The 22932-nt window shown below is 43.4% G+C and overlaps 1 protein-coding gene across 1 annotated transcript in view; it reads right to left on the reverse strand.

Annotated features, from left to right (window-relative positions):
- The window catches only part of AKNA (AT-hook transcription factor), a 37208-nt gene extending 17378 nt beyond the window's left edge, over positions 1 to 19830 (reverse strand). Inside the window, exons 1-14 of the mRNA XM_075260168.1 lie at positions 19657 to 19830; positions 18765 to 19132; positions 17132 to 18027; positions 11133 to 11207; positions 10036 to 10192; positions 8596 to 8729; positions 8236 to 8295; positions 7709 to 7803; positions 6122 to 6308; positions 5870 to 6009; positions 5053 to 5577; positions 2916 to 3117; positions 2381 to 2481; positions 147 to 358 (exon numbers count right to left, since the gene is read on the reverse strand). Coding sequence (XP_075116269.1) covers positions 147 to 358; positions 2381 to 2481; positions 2916 to 3117; positions 5053 to 5577; positions 5870 to 6009; positions 6122 to 6308; positions 7709 to 7803; positions 8236 to 8295; positions 8596 to 8729; positions 10036 to 10192; positions 11133 to 11207; positions 17132 to 18027; positions 18765 to 19080 — 3100 coding nt within the window. The 5' untranslated portion in view covers positions 19081 to 19132; positions 19657 to 19830. The remainder of the gene's footprint in view (positions 1 to 146; positions 359 to 2380; positions 2482 to 2915; positions 3118 to 5052; positions 5578 to 5869; positions 6010 to 6121; positions 6309 to 7708; positions 7804 to 8235; positions 8296 to 8595; positions 8730 to 10035; positions 10193 to 11132; positions 11208 to 17131; positions 18028 to 18764; positions 19133 to 19656) is intronic.
- Positions 19831 to 22932: the final 3102 nt, after the last annotated feature.

Consider the following 22932-nt stretch of genomic DNA (forward strand, 5'->3'; position numbering starts at 1 on the left):
TGTTTTTTTTTTAAACTGGACACAAAGTACTGCATGTCCGACTTTGTGTCCGATTAAAAAAAACCGGTTTTGCCTTGGAGAGCACCGTGAGGTGCTCACGGCCGGACACTTTTCAAACCCATTCATTTGTGAAATTGAGAACTCACCAGAGTGCTCACTACTTTCACTTTCAGTAAGGCTCTTGGGGCCGGGGGATGGAGAGCTCGCCTCTGAAGGACCTGTCCAATGGTTATTTGGTTTTCTCTTGTCCCATAATGCCTTGCGAGTTCTGGCCAAGTGGTCACCGGTCTTAGAGGACCGTGTCTCGCTTTTAATAGGAGAATTAGCGGTGGAATCTGCTGCTTCTTCTGGATCTTCTCTGAGAATGGAAAATATTGAGACATAAATGTTAGATATTATTAGATAAGTTTGACACTCTTGATATAGATGATTTATTAGAATTCAGCAAGAGGAGAAGAAGACACCAGTTTTTTCTGCCCGTTCTATTTTAGGTATTGACTGTAGAACGGCACTTAATCCCTCAATTTAAAGAACGATACATCTGGGAGATCATTTGTCTCGGTGGTCCTCCTATATTGCATTTAACCATAAATCTATAAGATATGGGAATATCACTAACACAGTGTAAAACTCCTTTCAATGAAACTAAAGCTCCTGTTTTCTAATAGAAGACCATGCAGCTGTGATCACATTTCTTCTCTCTCACCTTTACGTCAGTATCTGACCTACAAGTAGTGTAATCTATAAGCATTTGACTCCAGGTACATAGACTATAGGTGGCCATACGCATAAGATGAATGTTGGATAAATCCACAAACCCTGGCAGGACCAAGTGACCCTTCAATTTGTATGGGGCAACCAGGAAGGGGGTGCAATGTATCTGCAAAAACAGCAAACGTTCAGGGAAAGAATGATTGATCATGTTGGATTTTAACATGTCCCATCCTTTGTTCTTATGAGCTATAAGCCACAGCCAGATGTCTTTGGTAGCAGCCTCATTTTCTCTTCCTATAGTGAATACATGTATACACATTACAGCATTCATGTGTGTGGTGGGCTCAGAACTGAAAAGAAATTGCTTGTTTGGCTAACAACTATCTAAGAGGTTTGACCACCTTCAAAGCGGTTTTCCAACCCATGAACAAAGATTTGTGCAGGGCGGGGAAAGAGTTAAATTACAAAAAAGAAGAAGATGTACTTAGGAGTCCATTGATCCACTATCCAAGTCGCAGCTACACGGCCCTCAGTGCTAGCCTTTGGTTCAGGCCCTCCAACAATGATGTCAATCACCCCCATGTGGCCACTGCAGCCAATCATTGGCCCCGGTGGTCATGTATGATAGTCGGATACATTCTTGCTGCAGAGATTCTTGTTCCTGCATTGCTGAAAAACCTGACTCCCACATGTGACTGCTGAGGCCAGTGATCAGCTGCATTAGCCATATGGTGGGCCACTGATGTCATTGCTGGAGTCCCAGGACCAAATACCAGCAAGTGACAGTGAGATGGTGGAATGAAGGACAGGTGAGTATCGCTTCTTGTTTCTATTCATTTCCTGCCAACAGGTAATTTTTTATTTTGGGGGGGGGGGACCCCTTTAATTGCAGTTCCTAGTTATTCAGAGCAAATGTACTACCTGGATCCCCACAAAACTGGGGATAACATCAAACATGTCGTGATCACACACTGTATAGATTCTACATTTCCCCATATCACTGACAGAGTTATTTTTGTTATCTATGGTCAGGCCATCAGCTTATCTCTTTATACTTTTACTACTTCTAAAATAAAACTGAGCTAAAATTAAAAGAAAACTCCAATATCACCCAAAATGTAACAGTTTAGGGTCTCATACACACAACTGACTGTATTGTGAGTGTGCTAGCCTTGTTTTTCACAGCTAACACACTGATCCATTCATTCCTATGGTCCCATACACATGACTGTGTCCTATTCCTGTCCATTTTGCAGCCTGGGCTTACTAAAAGCAGTGAATGGGACTGTGGAGGCACAGGCCGCACACAAATATCATCTATGTGCAGCCCGTACAATCATGGCTTGGCTATATGCACATGGATGTGTGCATGTAGCCTAAATCTATATAGAAAGTTAGGCAAATTGGTAAAAAAAAAAGACTTATTGGACATTGTCATTGCTCCAAAGAGATAATCGCCAAAACCCTCGTTTCTCCAAAGATCTCATTTGCATATTGACAAATACGGTGACGTCTCAGCAATGGAGGCAATGATTCACAAGGGGAAAACATTGTTCAATTCAGGTGACCCTAACCCTAATCTATCTGGTGTATATGCTGGGTGACAGACTCCCTTGCACACAGTAATACAGAAGATATTAAGGAGAAGATAGACAGGACTGGTTACCGAGTGAGACTTAGCTGATCTCTCTGCTTCTGGATGAAATGGGAGCGACCACTTTCTGATCCAAGAAATCCACTATCAGTTTCCGGAGACAAAATTCTCCTCTGTAGAACGGAAAAAAGATTTAGAACTACAACGACTACAACAAGAACAAAGGCATTAAAAAGTATAGGTGTCATAGAGGTGTCATGGGGAAATACAGTATTGGGAACCCTTCTACCAACCAGTGCAAAGAGCCTTTCATAAATAAGGGATTTCAGTTTTATATGGACATCCATTTATCTGTATGGTCTCCATGTGCTATATAGTACATTTTCACTACATCTAAGTGTGATTGAACCAAGCAAAATTAGCAGTGGGTCCCCCATATTAAAGGGGTTGTTTATGATGAGGCGACCTTATTAGCTAACAGATCACTATATAAGTCCTAGTCTTATATGTGATGTCTTATGTATGTGATGTGTTACCTGTGCTTTACATAGAACCATGAACAAAAGATATAGTTTAGTGATAAGTCCAGTCCATTGCTATGGCTTACCTGAGCGACGCTGACTTTAGTTCTTGATGGTTTCTTCTGGGCAGAGGGGCTGACATTCTTGCTGCTGCCGCTGCTTTTCTGTGACTGGGGGCTGCGTGCACTCTCCTCGCTGACAGACGACACAGCTGTTCTAGTATTTTGCTCTCTCACATGGGGTGATGAAGAAATTCGCTGTGGGAATGTTTTTGAGCCTTGCAACATCCTGACAGAACACAGAAACCTTTATATGTAGACAGCTCAAATGCAGCATGAAAGATCTGGAGCTGAAAGCATCCGAGTGCCCGGCTACAGATTCCTTCCCATACTAGGGCATGTCGTCCTGCCATCATGGAAAGTGATGTCAGGAGTAGTGATAAGGAACACAGGGACTGACATGAAGCATGGTAAAATCAATATTTAATAGAAAGATCACTCTGTAAAATCTCGTTACATGGTATCTATACTTGTGGATTCTTGCGGCAGGCAGCCATTAGGGGGTTCCAGTGTGCGGAATAGGAATTCCAAAGCAACAAGAGAGGACATGTCATAGACTTTACATAGGGAACTCCAGAAGGGCAATGACTGTGACTCATATTATCATAAACTGCCTTAGAAGACACGCTCAAGTCATTTTGGTTGGATATATTAAGGTGGGAAAAATATGATGTATATGATGCAATACTAACGTTGCTCAATGCATCATATTTCACTATGATGAAGTAAGTTTGATGCACACGGTCGTAGTCAGACTGGGAAATATTGTCCTCATACATACCATGTGTGTGGGACTGAATATGGTCGTGTGCTGAAGCCCCAGGTTACAGAAAAGCTGCTTTTTTTGCTGCTTTTTTTGAGCCAAAGCCAAGAATGATTTCAAAAAGCATGAGAAATATAAAGGTAGTAGGTAGGTAGTATACTTATTCCTTCTGCTAAATCTTTTGGCTCATGAAAACGCAGCAAAATCTGCAACTAAAAATGTGTGTGGCCTCAGCCTTAAAAGGGTTTTTCAGGCTAAAGAATGTTTCTAACCTCCCATAAGGCTCAATATCAGATTGTGTGAGCTCTAGAACCCAGCACCACCACTGATCAGCTGTTCTCAGCAGCTAATACACAGAGAATAGAGCACGAAATACGGACACTTGCCAATTCTGTAAGGGTTTTCTCTTTCTCATTTACAACACAAACATGATTACAATATGAGATAACACCTCTATAGATAACACCACTGACCCATGAATTATTTTATATTATTGTATGGGTACTTCATTAATAACAGTAATATTATATTAGGGGTTTCTTATTAATGGAAATACTGCTCTGCTTCCTAAAAAAAAATCATTAAATTTCTAAACAAATTTGATATTCAATTAAAGGAGTTTTCCAGGACCTGGATATTAATTGCCTATCCTTAGTATGGGTCATTAATATCAGACTGGTGGGACTCCGCAGGATATGATACATAAAGTAATAGTTGCACATCACTTATATTGACTTTCACATAGTCATATATCAACTACTATGAGTGTCTTTGAAGGACAGGAAGCAGCACATAAAACACTAATATTAACAGCAAAACAGCCTTTGAACATCACACAAAATACAGTTCAAGAACCCATAGATGTCCCATCACAAGACTATTCAATTTTCACCTTGGTTCATTTACCTGCATGTGATCTGATGCTCCCCCAAGGGGGCGTCTGATGGTCTGTTCCGTTCCGATGATCATAGAGCTATCCTATCCTTCTCTGTGTCATTGAGATTGGAAGCCTCTATAGACGTAGCTACATCATGGAATGCACTCAGATGACACTTGTAAGTCACTCCGAATGTCATCCAAGCACATTCCACTGCAAAATTTACCCCACCTCGGATGGCACACATCATGCGCATGGGGCCTAAGGGTACAACCATCAATATCCAAAACCCAGAAAATTCTTTTAGTATTTAATGGTTGACCATATCACCTAGATCAGACATTTATGACATTACAAATCATTAAGTTTAGGGAACCATCCTCTTGCACCATGTACCACCATTACTAAGTGTACAGCCATCAATATCCCAAATCTGGAAACCCCTTTTAATGGTTGTTAATTTGATATGTTTAGGGAACCACCCCCTTTCACCCATCACTGTTTAGATTACACGGATTACACACCTTCTATCTGCTGATGGTTTTCTGTCATTGGGAGAGACTGTCTGTCCACTTAGCACAGAAGACGCTCTGCGCAGCACTTTATGTGATGGGATGTGTCCAGCGCTGGTCCCACTAGTTGTGTCACGTAGGTTATTCAGGGAGCGCTTAGTTGTAGGATTCTCCTGTGGAGTAGAAGTCAATGGATGGCTCTGCTGACTACCTAACATTGTGTGCTGTTGTAGCCTACCACCATGGTTGTCACGTGGACTGGCAGTCTGTAAATGGTCCTCACGATCCTGTAACTTAACAGATGTGATAGGATCTCGCTGTCTTGTATCTTGCCTGGTTTCCTGTGATCTGACCGATGGTGAGTGAACCGATGAATTTCCTTTATGTGTAGTATCCTGTGATCTAGCAGCATGTGTATGTCCCTGAGTATTGGCATCTTGAGGGTGCTCATGTGGTTTAGCACTCTGTGGAAGCTGCTGAGGCCACTCTTCTTGCTCTACTCCAAGAGCGTCAGGAAGAGACTTGAAGCTACTGTATCTGGAGAATGGAAAAACAATGGGAATTATTAGTGGGAGAATATAATGGCAATGGATTCCACTTGAGTCAAACTTCCTTTTGCAAAATTCCACCATTTTCACAGGAAGACTAGAGCTACAGACATTGCCATTTTACGTGTCAAAAGGAAGGACAGTGTAACAAAAACTGATAGACCCCCATAATACATTAATGGGGTCTTTTGAGCGCTGCTAATATCTTTGTGAAACAGACCTGGCAATGTTTTCTGGTTTCTGTCTATGATATGATCCTATTCTTATTTGGAAAAACTTACGTAGATAGCAAGGTGCCATAGTCTCGCTCCACCTGCTTGTGCTTGTGGCGTAGAGGCTGCGGTAAATATTCTGCTGGATCTTCTTTACTTAATGTTTCTATATCTGCATTAGAGACGCCGGCGGGCTCTGGTGATGAGATCTGAAAGGACAGCAGTGTAAGAAGTTTATATTCTAAACAGATTTATTAGGATATTATTCATAATAAATATGCCATAGGGAGAATATACAGTGCATGTCTTCATAAAACTGACCTGGGGGTACGGGGTTTGAAGGGCCGGAACAGGCACTGAGGCTGATGGAATTGGAGCATTTCCTAAATCATGACTTGTAATTTTGTTGTCTAAGTTATTTCTCGATTGAGAATTTGGTGAGTTTTCTACTTGTTCTTGCAACTCTTCCAGTTGGACGCCCAGTTGGAATATGGCTTCTGCGACTTCCCTGCATGAACAATATTCAGAATATACAACAGAAAGGTTAAATCTATATCACTGAGTGAACTTCACAAGCAGACGCTTCAATAAAAGCACATTATATTCTTCCTAGTAACTTATCTGGAGTTGAATTTTTCACAGGATGGCAATACAATATATAAGCAATTCCACTGGTTAGTGGATTTCAATGCAAAGTTGGTGAAACAATATTCTGGAAGGAGAATCAAGTACTTCACTTCCCATTATGTTATCCATACCATTCCTTTTTCAGGAGATCAAGATAAAGGATATGCCACTGATTCACCAGTGGCATTCACTTAGAATCTAGCTACTAATAATTCAGGGGCCAATGGCTATTCATAGCACAGATCACAGTGGGTATCAAAAGGACACCGACAAATCCCAGCTGAGCCCATTGTCTTTAACTACTCTTTCACTGATTATATACTAGTTCAATGAGTTTTACAAATGTTAAACTTCGATGACCTGTCCTTAGGATATATCATCTGACAGCTGGAGCCCTGGTAGATCATTGGTCACAAGCCATACCAAGCACAGCCCCTAAGCAATGTAAGCTGCTGTGCTTGGTATTCAGTGAAGGTGCCACAGCTTTTACCAGACGTATATTTTGATATAAGTCCTTTTGGATTGGATTGGTCATCAGTAGGTGAGTATCTAACACCTGGGACACATACAGATCAGCTGGTTGATGAGTCTGTAACATTTAGGTGAGCACTGCAGCCTCTTTACTGAATACCAAGTTGATATAGTAGGGGCTGTATTTGATATTGCAGCACATCTTCATTCATTTCAATGAGACTGAGCTTCTGCTGTACCAGGTGACCGATGGACAGGACATTATCAGCAGAGAAAATCGGGTGCACCACTTGTGTGTGCTGCGTCCTCTTCAAACAGCTGATCCATTGGGGACTTTGGTGTTATACTCTCACCGTTCAAATCTTAAACATCTATCCTAAGAACAGGTCATCAATATCTAACTCTGGACAATCCCTTTAAATATTTAACTCAACAAGGACCTGCTAGTGGTTTTGTGTCAGATATACATGACAAGTTCCCTTTAAATGTCCCCAGATTTGTTGTTTTTTTCTTTTAAGTTAAAGACAAATTGATACAGCCCCACAAAGCTGAAAGACGTTTCCTCTTCCATCCACGTCGAACATCATTAAATCATGTGGTACCCAGGGGCTGGCTCTGTAAACTCCTTGAAAACAATCCCCCCTCCACCCCTCTTCTCTGCTTGGCTATAGCAAAGAGCTACACAGTGGTGTAAACTCAAGGGGTGTCAAATTTACAGTGCCTGCTGAAACAGCCTCATAACTAGTAAGAACCAAGCCCCTTTAATGGTCCACTGAATTTAAGGTAGGAATATACAAATTTTGCATTTACCTTTGTGGATCTAGCTCGATAGTGCGCTGCTGTTCTTGTGCCTTTAAATATCTTCTTTCCAGCACATCCAGTGAACCACGTAATTCCCTCAAGGCCTGGAGAGGTTTTACAGGTCAGAAAATCATAGAATGACTTGCAATAAAAATGCATGTTAAAGAGTTAAAGACTTGAGATTTTGGATAAAAAGTGACAGGTTACCCTGATGGTTATGTACTGAAGATCAAAGTAGACATGCAAAAAGTGTACATCTCTGTAGCTGCAAAATAACAGTATGTTCTCAAGGCGGACTTCTGCCATGCAAAATCGGCCATGGAGATCTTCCAGCCATTAGTAGAAAGTTTCCCTCCTCCCATTTGGCAGAATCCGCCTGAAGTGTCTGCTTCTCATTGAAATGAATCGGATGTGTAATTCTTACAATTCTGCCATGAAAATTCCACCATACGAACCCAGCTTAAATGTTCTATATAGATGTATAACACAAAACACTAGAAAGTTTCTTCGGATGGACTTGGAAATGGAAATGTTACCTGCTGCTGTTCTTCTGGAGTCAAGTTCCCACTGTGCAGCAATTCTTGAAAAAGTCCAACCTGGCAGTAAGATGAGCGCACATAAGTTACTACAGATATATATATATATATATATATATATATATATATATATATATATATATATTTACTGTATTTAAAGTGCCAGTCTATGGCAACCAAAAGGATTAACACACTGATGTGTAAGAAGTATCACATCCATGTTAGTTTATTATAAATGGCGCTCAGGACTGATTTTACACTGTATTACTATAGATATATACATCTCTATGCATTACATAAAAGAATGATAACTTAGAGAGCAATAATGTAGTCCAACTATAAAAATATTGTATTACCAACCTCCCGGTAAAGAGTCTCTAAGTGCGATATGAGGGTGGAAGCAATGTCTTCAGGTGGATGAAGAGAGGACGAACCCGAGTTTTCTGGTACAGTATGGACCGGAGGTGTCATAGAGGGTTTCTGCTCAGAGGAACCTACATCAAATACATGAAATGCTCCTTAACATATTAATTCAAAATGTCCCACAGGATATGTCATAAATGTATGTAATGATTATGTCCCTTTAAGGTACGAAAAGCAATTTACACGTTTAGGGGTCCATTTTAATGTCTGGTATATATCTAAATAATAATAATAATATGATATGATATGATTGAATCAGATTATCTGATGATGAACATACCAATGAAATGGGGCCTATTAGAAAATGTAAGTGAATGAGAGGTGAGCTTCAATAGTGTGGCATGGCCACTGCACAGGGTATGGAGCTGTCTCCTGGCAGAGAGATGTCGGACAGCAGCTTATTCTCCTCACTACAGAAATTTCATGCACACTTGACCAAGCTAAACATGCATGTGTATTAGGGAGTCGGAAGGAATAGCGATGGCCAGAGGAAGTTGCAATATAATGACCTACATTTTGCAATGATAATATCTTACGTCTGTTGAAACAGCCCAGGCAGTAGCTGTGACTAAATACGTATACTCAGGAAAAGGAAGTTGAGCAAAAAAGTTAGTATAGATTTGGAGATATGACAGATGTGGATAAATGCGTAAAACGAGTGACCGAAACGCATAAACTGTTGAAACCAAGATTCTTTTTCTTATTTATTTCAATTAATATGGGGGAAAAGAATAGTGCCAATATAAAATATGCTTAAACGAGACTACGGTAGAGAGGAAGTGCCAGTACATGGCATGTGATATATTCTTTCAATTTAATAAAAGGTTGTTTTTTATCATGTACTTTTTCAAAAAACATCACATGACAAGTATGCCGCTTCCTCTTCACTGTTGACTAAATCAGCAGGTGCTATTATACCAGCGGAACAGTACCCTGAACTTCCACTTGGGGCACCATAACCGAATTATCGTCTTCTAGTGTCCTGATTGGCACAATGTGGGTGTGGTCCTCCTCAAGTGACCACATGACGTCTTCATTTATATACGATCTGATATTGAGGACCCGTCCTAACATTACGCCTCAATATTAAAATTACAGAAAAACCCTTTACGGCTCCATTTATGTGGCAATATTTGTAGTTTGTACTTTGTAATGGGAACCAGGAGAATTTTCTTTTGGTAAAAATTAAGAATTAATTTTTTGAGCCAGAAGTATATCTAAGAGGAATTTAAGATGCAGCATGTATCCTTCCCTTGTACTTTTCTCTTTATGACCCACTTCCATTTTTGGGTTCAAAAACTTAAGGGGATCCAATCCGGTAATGAAGATAATTCAGCCTAAAATTCACAGCACTTTTAAAGTAAACCCCTCACATACCTGAATCCAACTCCGTTGCCCCCTGAGCATCATTTACTGAGCTGAAAGTTGCTGTCTGGGCACGAGGTATGGAAAACTCCATAATTTTTGCCCCGTGGGTGACTGTTCCCATCTGAACACTGTGACTTGGTTGCGGGGGATCTGAGTAGAGATGGACCTGAAAAAGACAATAGGTTAATCCATTGGTGCACTTCCTGATGTGATTATAACATTTCAGCAGTGTCATGGTAGTGCCATTTTCATGTCAAATAATGGTACATTCAAGGGGTATTCAAAATTGGGTAAAAAAAAGGATCCAAGGAGGTTGGGGGGTGATTAACTAAGGTGATAAAGGTCATAAAAGTGGCATTACTTACTCACTTTCCTGCCACGTCAGTGCTACTGATCAGATCCGCCCCACAGGCCTTTGTATACTTTGCTGCAGCACAAACATAGCTATATACACGACAGTGATCTTATGTCAACTTCTGCTGAAGTCAGACATGGGCTGCAGCTGGCAAATGGGGTAGCCGGCTACGTCACCACTGGGCACTGCACCCAAGTCAACAGAGACCACTGAGGAAGGCCATCATGTTGGCACTGGAGTAGCAGGAGAGTAAACTGGTAACAATTCTATTATTATTTTTTCCAACCACTGGTTAAATTTGGAAAACCCCTTTAAATCTAATAGTTTGTATCTTGTCACTGTGTGTACAGAACATAAGCAGGTAGAATCTGTTTTTGGACAGTCTTAGAACTGGTTTGAGAACATTGGCTACCCATACTGAGACACTTAGGACAAAACCTCCAGGAGCAACCTGAGAATACAGCCGAAAAAACAGTTTGTTCCACTATAACAGTATGTGGCAGTGATGGCGTGAGGGGTGGGGGCGGTGAACAGGGGATTTTCATAGGGTGTATTTTAGGTTGTTCTGCTTACTTAGCATTCTTTTAGTACATCAAAAGCAAATGTTAAAATGTGGAGTTTGACAACTTACATATGCCTAAACCCTCTCAATATACATATATATTCTATCTATCTATCTATCTATCTATCTATCTATCTATCTATATCACAGTCTTGGGCTTATACTGTTTACATGCATGAGCCTTCTTACTTTAGCTCCCAGTCTCAGACGGTCAATGGTATTTTCAGCTTCGGCATACTTAGTGAGCAGCTTGTGGTAATCCTCCTGTAAGAGAGATGGGAGGTGAGGGAAGGTGATTATGTATTAAGGGTAATAGGCAATTAAAGAAAAGCAGGAGGAAATGTAGGAAGAAAATAATATATTTTGTCTTTTTCTTTTTGTATTTAAAGTGTACCTCAAATTATTGAAAGAAAAAAAAACAATTCCATAAATGAATAGTGTAGGTGAATATGAAAATCTTTGCAATATATAATAATAAAGAAATACGTTTCCGTCTCTACTTATCAGCCTGATTTGGTTTTTAAACAGAAGTCTATGGAGAGGGGAGGGAGAGGTTGCTGGAAAAGCCACACAGAACTCACTTTGAGCGTAAGATAGCGCTTTTAACTGTTTTATATCTAGTAAGATAATTATCTACAACTGAACAGAATAGAGCAATAAATCACTTACTGCATCAACCTACTCTGCCCCTTCCCCTGTCCAAAGATTTCTTTGTGTGAGGTTAATTATGGAGATAGAGGAGATCTATCTATCTATCTATCTATCTATCTATCTATCTATCTATCTATCTATCTATCTATCTTTCCCCCTACGCCCAACAGCAGCACAACTGGGGTATTCCTGCCCCTATGAGCTGTTAGGACAGGTGGAATTTTTAATTACCTAACAGCTTTTGACCTCTATAAGAGGCCGGAAGACCTGCTCCTCCCTTGTGTTTTTTTCTGTCCTGTGGGACAGGACAGGTGGTCAGGGGGGGAGCAGATGTTCTGACCTCCTATAGGGGTCCACTACTCTCCCCCACCGGTACCTGACAGCAGAAGATCTTTTTCTGGACATCCTCTTTTTTCAGCAGAGGTCCCCTTCTCCCGGCGGGGACCCTGCCGGCTCGTGCACGCTCCTGTCCGGCTGGGGCGCCGGGTCGGGGCTTTCCCCTAGGAGCGCTAGACCTAGGAGCCCGGACGGCTGTTCGGAAGGGAGCTCGACCACATCATGGAAGGCTGGGCCGACTCTAAGAGCAAGAACCTGCCACAGCCCCTTGAAGGTCGGAGTACCTCCTTTCGAGGAAGAGGCACTTGAAGAGGCACCAGAGGCCAGCGGCGATCCGGGAAAGGAAGAGGTCGGGGCTCATCTCGTGGCCGTAAGAATGCCCCCTTCTAATTCCCTCTCAGTACACCCCCCCCCCCTTCCTACTCCCCCCCCCCTCCCCTGGGGTGGGCGGTCGTCTTTCCCACTATGTGGAGGCCTAGCGACAGAATATTCGGGACCCCTGGGTCATCCAGATGATCCAGGAAGGTTATAAAATTAATTTTGTTTCCCAGCCGCCAGAGAAGATGGTAAGAACCCGCCCTCTTCAGGGCCCCAAACAACTTCATCTGGAGAGATTGATTCAGGAGTACGTGGACAAGGCCGCGCTAGAGATGGTTCCTCGCGCAGAACAAGGCACAGGCGTCTACTCTCCAGTCTTCTTGGTCCCCAAGCCATCAGGCGAGTGGCGTATGATCATCGATCTCAGGTATCTGAATCACTTCATCCGCAGGCTGCGGTTTCGCATGGAAACCATAAGGTCAGTACTACCTTTCATGCACCCTGGAGATCACTTCGTCACTCTGGACCTGAAGGACGCCTACCTCCACGTACCCATCTTTCTGGCACACCGAAAGTTCCTAAGGATTGCCGTAGACATACAGGGGAAAGAGGCGCACTTCCAGTTCGCAGCCCTCCCGTTCGGCATATCCTCCGCCCCCCACACCTTCACAAAGGTCATAGCTCCGGTCGCTGCTGCCCTGCGCCTTCAAGGCATATTCATAGTCCCGTACCTGGACGACTCACTTCTGAAGGCTCATTCAAAGGAGGTTCTTACCACGCAGGTGCAGACCGTCGTAGCTCTACTAGACAAACTGGGGTGGCTGGTAAACTGGCAGAAGTCAGTGATGGTGCCATCAACACGAGTTCAGTTCCTGGGACTTATTCTAGACTCTCTCAACATGACGGTCTCTCTACCCTCTCCTCGCAAAAGGAAAATTGCTCGGGCGGCACATCATTTGTCTTCCACACGGAAGGTCACCATCAGGACGGCGATGAAGGTCCTCGGATTGATGTCCGCTGCCCTAGATGCAGTTCCTTGGGCCCTATGGCATATGCACCCTCTACAGAACGAGATCTTGAGAGTCTGGAATCACAGTCCTTCAGGTTTACAGAAGCCAATCCAGTTAACCATCAGCACCCGGCAAACCTTGCCCTGGTGGACCCATCTGCGAGATGGGAAGTCCTCGGTCCAGCCCGCCTGGACCCTGTTGACTACAGATGCCTCCCTCACAGGCTGGGGAGCTCATCTGGGGGAGACCCCGGTTCAAGGTACATGGAATCAGCGGGAGAGGACGCACTCATCCAACTGGCGCGAGCTTACCGCAGTTCATCGAGCCCTTCTGTCATTTGCACCACTTCTACGAGGGAAAGCGGTCAAAGTAAGATCAAACAATCTGACGACAGTCCACTATATCAACAAGCAGGGAGGAACCAGGTCCCCCTCGCTCATGCAAGTCACCAACCTGATCTTCTCCTGGGCAGAACAAAACCTCTCCCAGCTGGCCGCGGTACATATCCAGGGCCGCCTGAACATCCTAGCGGATCAACTCAGCAGAGGCCGGCCGACCGCAGGCGAATGGTCCCTGAACCAGGACATCTTCCACTACCTGACCAGGAGGTGGGGTCTCCCCGAGGTGGATCTGATGGCCACCCAACACAATGCCAAAGTAGAAAGGTTTTGCTCCCTGTACCGGGAAGACAACCCTTTGGCTGTGGATGCCCTGTCAATACCATGGAGGTTCGAACTGGCATACGTGTTCCCTCCCATCCCGATGATACCGAAGGTATTGGCGAAACTCAGGCAGGACCAGACTTCGGCAATAGTGATCATGCCATTCTGGCCAAAAAGGGCATGGTTCACCGACCTTATCCTTATGAGTCGGGGGAACTACTGGAGGCTTCCACCAGTCAGGAACCTGGTGTCACTGAACAGTCGGCCGTGCCTGGGCCTAGACAAATTCAACCTCACTGCCTGGAGGCTAACCGCGCCATACGCGCAGACAGAGGATTGTCCCAGGGAGTGCTAAGTACCTTAGCCCATTCAAGAGCAGAGGCAACCAATCAGAGCTACCAAAGGATCGCCCGGATATTCCGAGATTGGTGTACAGGCAGCCACCGCGATCCAGACAGAGATGCAGTCCTAGAGTTCTTACAGAACGGCTTGGAGAGAGGACTAGCACCTGCCACCCTCAAGGTTCAAGTGTCAGCTCTATCTGCTCTCCTGGAGACACGGTTATCACAAGATCCTCTTGTCAAACAGTTCCTTAGGGGGGCTGCCAGGCTCCGCCCCCAGGTACGGCCCCCTGTCCCCAGGTGGGACCTGGCCGCGGTTCTACAAGGGCTATGTGCGCCCCCCTTCGAACCATTATCTGAAGTGGACTGGAAGTACCTGTCATTTAAAGTGACCTTTCTGTTGGCAATAACCTCCGCCAAGAGGGTTGGCGAATTGCAGGCTCTAGCAGCCTCCGAACCTTTCATAACTTTCTTTCCTGACAGAGTACAGCTAAGGTTCGTCCCAGGATTCTTGCCGAAGGTACCCACACTTCAGAACACCAATCAAGTGATCACCCTACCGGGGTTCTTTCCCTCTCCTGCCACTGAGCAGGAGGAGAAGCTACACACACTGGATCTGGTAAGAACACTACGTATCTACCTGGATCGTACAGCACCGTTCCGAAGATCAGAGAATCTTCTGGTTAATGTGTTTGGCCACAATAGAGGCGCTAAAGCATCAAAGGTAACCCTGTCTAGATGGATCAGAGAAGCTATCAGCTGTTCCTTACGGGCTCAGAATCTTCCTGTTCCAGATTTCCTATGAGCCCATGCCACCCGATCAGTGGCGACATCATGGGCAGAGACACGGTTCCTCTCTCTAGAGCAGATATGTGCTGCAGCCTCTTGGAGCTCACAGCTGACTTTTGCCAAACACTACAGATTGGACTGGCGTACGGCCGATGCTACAGCATTTGGGCACTCCGTCTTGGCATCAGCCTGCCAGGAGGTCCCGCCCTAGGGGAGATAATACTTGCTAAATCCCCAGTTGTGCTGCTGTTGGGCGTAGGGGGAAAGAAAGATTATGAATGATAATCTGTTTTCCCTTAGCCCAAACAGCAGCACAAGGCTCCCTCCCTAAGAGGTGCTATTGTACAGATTTTGTGTATGTGTGTGTAGCTCTTGGCATAGATTGCTCTGTATATTATACTTGTTACTAACACAAGGGAGGAGCAGGTCTTCCGGCCTCTTATAGAGGTCAAAAGCTGTTAGGTAATTAAAAATTCCACCTGTCCTAACAGCTCATAGGGGCAGGAATACCCCAGTTGTGCTGCTGTTTGGGCTAAGGGAAAACAGATTATCATTCATAATCTTTCTATCTATCTATCTATCTATCTATCTATCTATCTATCTATCTATCTATCTATCTATAGGTTATAATGCAAAGTTTCTTATATTCACCTGCATTCATTTCTGAATAGTGTTTTTTCTTATAAGTGGAGTTACGCTTCAATTCCAAGAGAATTCCCATAAAAGAATAGCAAAAAACAAACATTGGTTTACTCTGTCATGGGAAAGTGAAATTGACTTTAAGCTAAATACAGTGGGGGAGATTTATAACTTGCTCTATGTCAGTTTTCAGGCATAGAGATATTGTGACGCACATTTGGGGCACAGCTCTTTTTTGTGCCAGGCATGTGCTGCACCTCGCTTACCACACTGTGCAAATGTGGGCAGAGCAGGTCATGTTGGGAGGGTTCGGCTCAACATATTCATCATAACTGAAGAAAGTTTTCTGGTGTGAGTTATAATGAACATCTTTACAAGCTCCTAACTGGTGTAGATCTCTATTCTGGTTCAGGAACAGGCACCTGTTTTACAAAGAGTCTGGACCCCATCTTCTGCCAATTACGCCTTTACTGATACTAGTGTACAATATTCCAGTCTTTATAAATCTGCACCAATGGGTTTATCAGTCTGTAACCAATTGACAGTCAATCCTTTTTTTTTTTTTTTTTTGCAGTCATGCTACAAAATCAGTGAGCAGAAAATTCTGAATTAACAATGCAGATTTTCATTGACATTAATCGACCCTGTATAGTATACAAAGCATATCTTAAAGGGAACCTGTCATCAGACCCCAGCATATCACCCCAGCCCCACACATAGATAGGTTACGGTCATCTGAATCACACAGTGTTTTCCCCTTGTGAATTGCTGCCTCCATTACTACGATATCACTGATTTTGTTATTTATACAAATTAGCTCTTTAGAACAAGCAGGTTGTTGCTGATGCTCTAGAGAAGTAAGCTGAAACACCGTTGTTGCCTCAAAGAGAACACTGTTTGATTCTTGTGATCCTACCGTATCTGCGGAGCTGGCTTGATATGCTGGGTTCTGGTGACAGACTCCATTTATAGCAGATTTCAGAATGGAGAACGTGCCAAAATGTGCGTAACAAAATGTTATGTAAACATACCCTAATAATATCACACTCCTCAAACTCTTTATAACTAGGCAGGCTGTCCTGTGAGATCTCTAGAAAGAAAGCATGCGACTCCAGGATCAGATATTATTCTGAAATTGTTGACTAAAGTTTGTTTTGGGTAGGCGGCCATTATCTGATTTATTGGGTCTGACTGATTGTTTACCAGGCACAGAGCCATACAACTGCAGCTCAGTCCTATTCAAGTGAATGACAATGAGCTGCAATATGAGACACGGGTGCTATAAAATGTCCAGCACTCTGACATAACAATCGGACAGTTGAACCCCCAGTAATTTGATATTCATGGTCGACAGTTTGTAATAAGACAAGAATGATAGTAAGTCATCTACAATCTAGAGGTATGACAAAACAGAACTTGTGAAGTCACTCTATATCACAGACCTGCAGCTGATGGACCAGCACGGTGGCTTGTTGTGGGGTCTTGAATTCTTGGGGTACAGTGGGCGGTACAACTGGTTCTTGAAGAGGCTTTTCTGTGCTGCTAAGCAGGACTTCCCTCACTATCTCTGCTGGAGACTTAAAGATAACAGGAGCACCTCGACTCTGCTTTTCTGGCCTCCGTGGCTGAGGTGGACGATATCCTTCTTCATCACGGGGAAATCGAACTTTGGGTCCAACTTTGGAAAAATCAGGCAAAGGGTAGTTGAGTTGCCCTCTGCCATACTGAGATATGATTGAATGTTTGCTTTTCTTCACAATGGAGGGCTCTTCATAGTGTGCCCTGGTAGGTGCTGATTTGGGCTTAGATTTTACAGTTCTGACCTGTTTCGAGTCCCTAGTCATGTTGGAGACACCAACGATTTGGTTTAGATTAGCTTCTTGGTTTTCCCCACTTTCTGTACATGAAGACTCGGGAAGAGTTTCATCTTCTATGCGAGGGGCAATGCTTAACCTACCAAAACGACTCATGAGTCTGGTGTCCCAAGTGCTGGGCATGGGAGGGGATGACGGAGATAAGGATTCGGTGACAATTTCATCTTCCCGATTACCTGGATTTTCAGTATATTGATCTTCATTCTGATGGTTATTGTCCCATTGCTCTTCTCTTGATGATGCTTGGTCATATTCGCCATACCTTCTAGGTAGAGGACTGTCATCAAGAGGTTCTGACTGGGTTTGATTCCAGTTATCATCTTCATCCCATGCTCCCAGTGAACTCCCCCGATCCACCTCATCTTCAGTCATATCCAATTGTTGGTCCCTGCTTGGTGGGTGACGATCTAATGCAGATGGTAATGTAACTGATGTACTGGGGTGTTCCAGTGAGCTTTGATCCCCTAGAAGAAAGAAAATAACAATACTTGAGACATTTCAGATATCAGTTTGTATTAATGGTATTTCAATCTTCCAACCAAAGCCCTTTGGGGCTGATATAGAAATACTAATCCATATGCCATGGCCAGAGGTGGCTAAGAATAAACGGGTTTTCCAGAATTGTAATATTGATAACCTATCCTTAAGATATGTCATCAATATCAGATCAGAGAGGGGCTGACACCCAAGACCCCCACCGATCAGCTGTTTGAAGACCCTGGAGCATTTAGGTTAGCAATTCTCTTCACTGAATAACAAGAACAGCACCATTCATTGCATAGGCGCTGAATGTGGTATTGCAACTCATCCTCATTCACTTTCAGACCACCACTGGTCAGGTATCGAGAATCTAACCTAAGGGTAGATCAATATTTAACTCCCGGAAGAACCCTTTATCAGACACACTTAGTTACTCCCATTCACTGACAGCTCAATTGTTTCTGTAATCTCGCCCACATCTGGCCAAGACACATGGAAAGTGAACAAAACGTATTTTGACACCCTATATGTAGCAATATTTTTTAATTTCCCAATATTACAGAATCTATAAGTAGTGTAAAGGTCTTTTCCACCATTGTAGCTTCTTACCATACCAGCACAGATAACAGACTGGCTATATACAATCTCTACTTTATGTCCTATGTAACATAAGACCCATCTTGTGGACAGCCAACAGTTTACGCCTGGGGTATTCACTTACCTGTATCATGACCGATGGTACCATCACTATTCCCCACTTTTTCTGCCCCGCCAAAGTTATCAGCTTTTTCTTCAGCCACCCCAGATAAACTGAAATCTTCATCCTCTGATGGGGTCCCTAGATAGGGAACACCATGTTTGTACATTTCCAGCATCCCATCTTCATCAAAAGCCAGCACCTGCTCCTCCTCTTCTTCCAGCTCTAGTTCGCCTTGACTATCCATACCGATGACTCCATTTTCATCCATGTACCGTGCAAAGTTATTATCCTCATCGTCGCTGCTCTCACTCGGCTGTTGTCGGTTGTGACTGTCCATGGTCAGGGAGAGTGACACGGGCCCCCCACGTCCTCCCCCAGGGTCATATCACCTGCTGGAACACAGTTATATAAAAACTTGCAGGAATACAACATGTAACCTCATCAAATGAGATGCGCACACATTTAACAGAAGTGCATCCTCCCCCCTCTACTTTTTGTCTTCCTGTTTCTCGCCTTCGCTATTTCTAATCTTCCTGTCTACTTCTTCCTCTCTTTTTAGTTTTTTCCTGTACAATCGTTCAGTTTTACCATCGATTTTTCTCTCTAATCTCTTCTGCCTTTTCTTGCACATACTTCCTTTCTCTTGAGAGTTTTTCTCCCACCGTATTATTTGCAACTCTCAATTACTCCCCTCCTCTCTCCAATTTTCGGTCTTGCTTTCAGTCTCACATACCTCTGTGTGTTTTCCCAGCGCTCCTTCCAGCTTACAGCCATTTCTGTTGATTCTCCCGGCTAAGTCAGCTGACCAAAATAAAAGCCTCTTCTTAGCATCCCTCCCCCTCCTTACCACATCCCCAGCTTCCCCCCTTCACTTCCCCTCCACAAGTGATGTAAGACGACTATACCCACAAACCTTATGGCTGACCTGCGCAGATTGCTAGTACAAATCCACATCCTGAGACGTGTTCATTTTTGTGCAGACTTGAGTTTGTCGTATTTTTTTCTTTTTTGGCACATCCACCCTCCCATTTAATAAGCAGCACTCTTACTGGCAGCCCGGTAGCCGTATTGTTATAGTGAAGCTCAGTGGGCTCAGAGTTTCCTGCACTTGGAAAGAATTACTGAATCATACTGACATGCCTGGTTTCATTCTTATAAGGAAGGTACTATGTCTATGAAATCTAACTACTGTGCTAAGACAAGGGGTACTTTCCTTGTACTTATAACTTTAAGACATTAAAGACGTTTTATTCTTAATGGGACAGGGCTAAAGCAACTAAACACGTACTCAGGGCATAGTTACAGGAGGTGCAGAAGTAGCAATCGCTACCGGCCCCGACCACACAGGCCATTCTACAATATAAGACATCAGTATTATAGATAGCAAATGGTAAGTTGGGGCCCAGGCACAGATTTAGCATTGAGGCTTAGGAGTTTCATGTACAGTGATGTGCACACTAGTAAATTGGAGAAAATGATCAATTTGTACTAGTTTTCTCACCTAAAACAGGTACGTTTTGGTTGAAACATGCAACTTATTACTATTTTTTGGCACTCTTACCCTTTTTTTAAAAGGTTACTCTAATCTCAGTTAAGAAAGGCTGAAATGAGAAGACCCCAAGTGTAAGCAGAGAATAGCGCAGAGCCAAAACTGGTGGAAGTCTATGGTGCAGATTTTATTTACAGGTACACATACAAACCAGGAGTGCTCTTAATATATTTAGTACATCTTACTCCAGCAAACACTGGTTTATAGGGAGTTTGTCCCCAGACCTGCAGATAGATGGAGTCACCCGAAATACAGGGTTTTCCCCTTTAAAATTGGTCTCAGTGGCAAGAAATCGCTGTTTTTGTCAATATATAAATAAGCTCTTTGGAGCAACAAGGGCTTTGCCACTTAGTTCTTTGGAGCAACAGCAATGCCCTCATTGCTCCAAAGAGCTCATTTGCATATTGAGATAAACAGCAAAGTCTCAGTGATGGAGGAAGCAATTCACAAGGGGGAAATACTGTTTAATTTGTGTGGCTCTAACCTCTGTATCCGTGGGGATGGGTTACTATGCTGATTCTGGTCACAGATTCCCTTTAAAGGGGTATTCCAATAACTCTTGTTCTGCAGCCTGAAGGCTCTGTACTCTCTTCACTTCCTGGATTTCTCGCACATTGGTGGGCAGGGTTTCACTTGCTCTGCTATCTGCTATGATCCATAGCATGACGCTGATGTGGAAACTGATGTAGCAGAGCTGGCTTTGAGTGTGCTTGCATTACATACAAAGGTAACGGACTCCTTATCTCAGCCCTTATCAGCCAAATTCAATTAAACCGGCTGATAAGTGGAAAAGCTGAAGATACACTACACAGTAATCCAGGAACTCTCACCTCCCCCATATTAGGAGCTCCGTTGCTTGTCAGACCCCCCCTCCCGAGAGCAGGCAGCTACATCACTTGACAAATGAGCAGTTAATCCCAAGGGCCAGTGTCAACAATGAAATGAATAAATTAAGATAGCGGCCAAACAAAGCAGTTTTGATAAAGCAATGTATTTAGGAAAAGTCTGATATCCACATAAACTAGCAGTATAGATAGGATCCTTGTGATGGGACAACCCCTTTAAGAATACTGTATGAAACTCCCCTCTTAATAAATGTCAGATTTGATTCCCAAAAATTGGTCTCTGAGACAGCGGTAATTGGGAAGAAGGGGGACCAGCTGAACATGGAGACAGGGACAAGTGGCATGAAGTGGCACGATAGACAAATACTACCACCTGCCCCTTTCATACTGCTGACAAAACGATTTCAGGGAGACTCTTTGTTAGTTATATGCGCATTTTAAGCATGATGCTGAGGATCCATATCACTAAAAAATGGCCATATTGATTGATATAGGACTGCAGGGCGCAGTTACCTAAACACACGTCTGTGTTTTCAGTCCTAGTTGGGTGATAGTCTGGACACGTGTGACAAACTGTGATCCGGTTCACTATAATTTGCTTCTGCCTGCCCCTTTGTAATAGTGCCAGATGGGTCAGAGACAGACAATAGAGGCATTAGTATGTCGGCTCCACTTAGACGCAAGTGACCTATTAAACCACATGCCGGTTATAGTGGATGATATCAATTGGATGGCTGCACAAGCTGCAGTGCTCTCCCTCACATAATGGCCATCATGTTCTCCATAGCAGCTCGCTTTGTCGGGTCAGCAACAACAAAAGATAATATGTTTTTCTTAATAACAGTGAAAAGTAAGGGTGTATGTATAAATAAAATTCATTGAAATCAGTGCATGAAGACCCAAGTATGAGTTGGAACCTTTCCATGCATCACGCTGTTACACCCCACCAGGGTCCATCTTGGGAAACATAGAAAACAGTGCTGTCAACCACAGCCAGGTAATCACCCAGCTTTCCAAGACTCCTGACTGGAATGTCTTCCTAGCTGAGCAATAATATATACCTTTGTACTGTATTGCTGCCTCAATAGTCAGATTTTGTTTTTCCAGTTTGGGACTGCTGGGTGACAACCCCTGATAGACAGCGGCCCCTTACACAGCAGAAAACAAAAAAGGTATTAAAAAATGACTTACAAGGGTAAGTAGCAGTGTGACAGAACTGACATGTACTGGGGCACATTTACTGATAATGACAAACAATACGCCATATTGTGCCAAAATAATACAAAGGCCCCGGGCCTCATGTAGGGTTTCTATTGATTGCATTGACATGACAGATGACACATAAAATATGTCAAAATGATCATTTCTGGTCAAATTGTATAAAAATATTGCTAGGTTTAGGCAAGTACTCTAGATAGAGACAAAGGGGAAAATGTATTAAGACGGGCATATCGCACACCAGTCTTATTAAATGGCCCAAATCACACAGGGACAAATATATTTATGCAGAGGCTGCGGCCTCTTCATAGATGTGTTGGAGGTTCCGGTGCCAGAATGGAAATCTACGCCATCTAGGCGCTGGTGTAAATTTCCTCTCTAAGGCCGGGGCCCAAGTGGTACAAACGCTGCAATTTTCCCGTGGCGGGAAAGATACAGATAGATAGAGCAGATAGAGCACAGTGGATGGGATTCTAGTGAATCCCTTGCCCACTTTGCGGTAAAAATCGCACTGCGGACACGCCGCAATTTCTGAAACCAGCGCCGTTTTGGAAATCATGTATGTCAATTATACAGT

The sequence above is a fragment of the Leptodactylus fuscus genome, chromosome 11 (assembly GCF_031893055.1).
Source record: "Leptodactylus fuscus isolate aLepFus1 chromosome 11, aLepFus1.hap2, whole genome shotgun sequence".
Taxonomy (NCBI): domain Eukaryota; kingdom Metazoa; phylum Chordata; class Amphibia; order Anura; family Leptodactylidae; genus Leptodactylus; species Leptodactylus fuscus.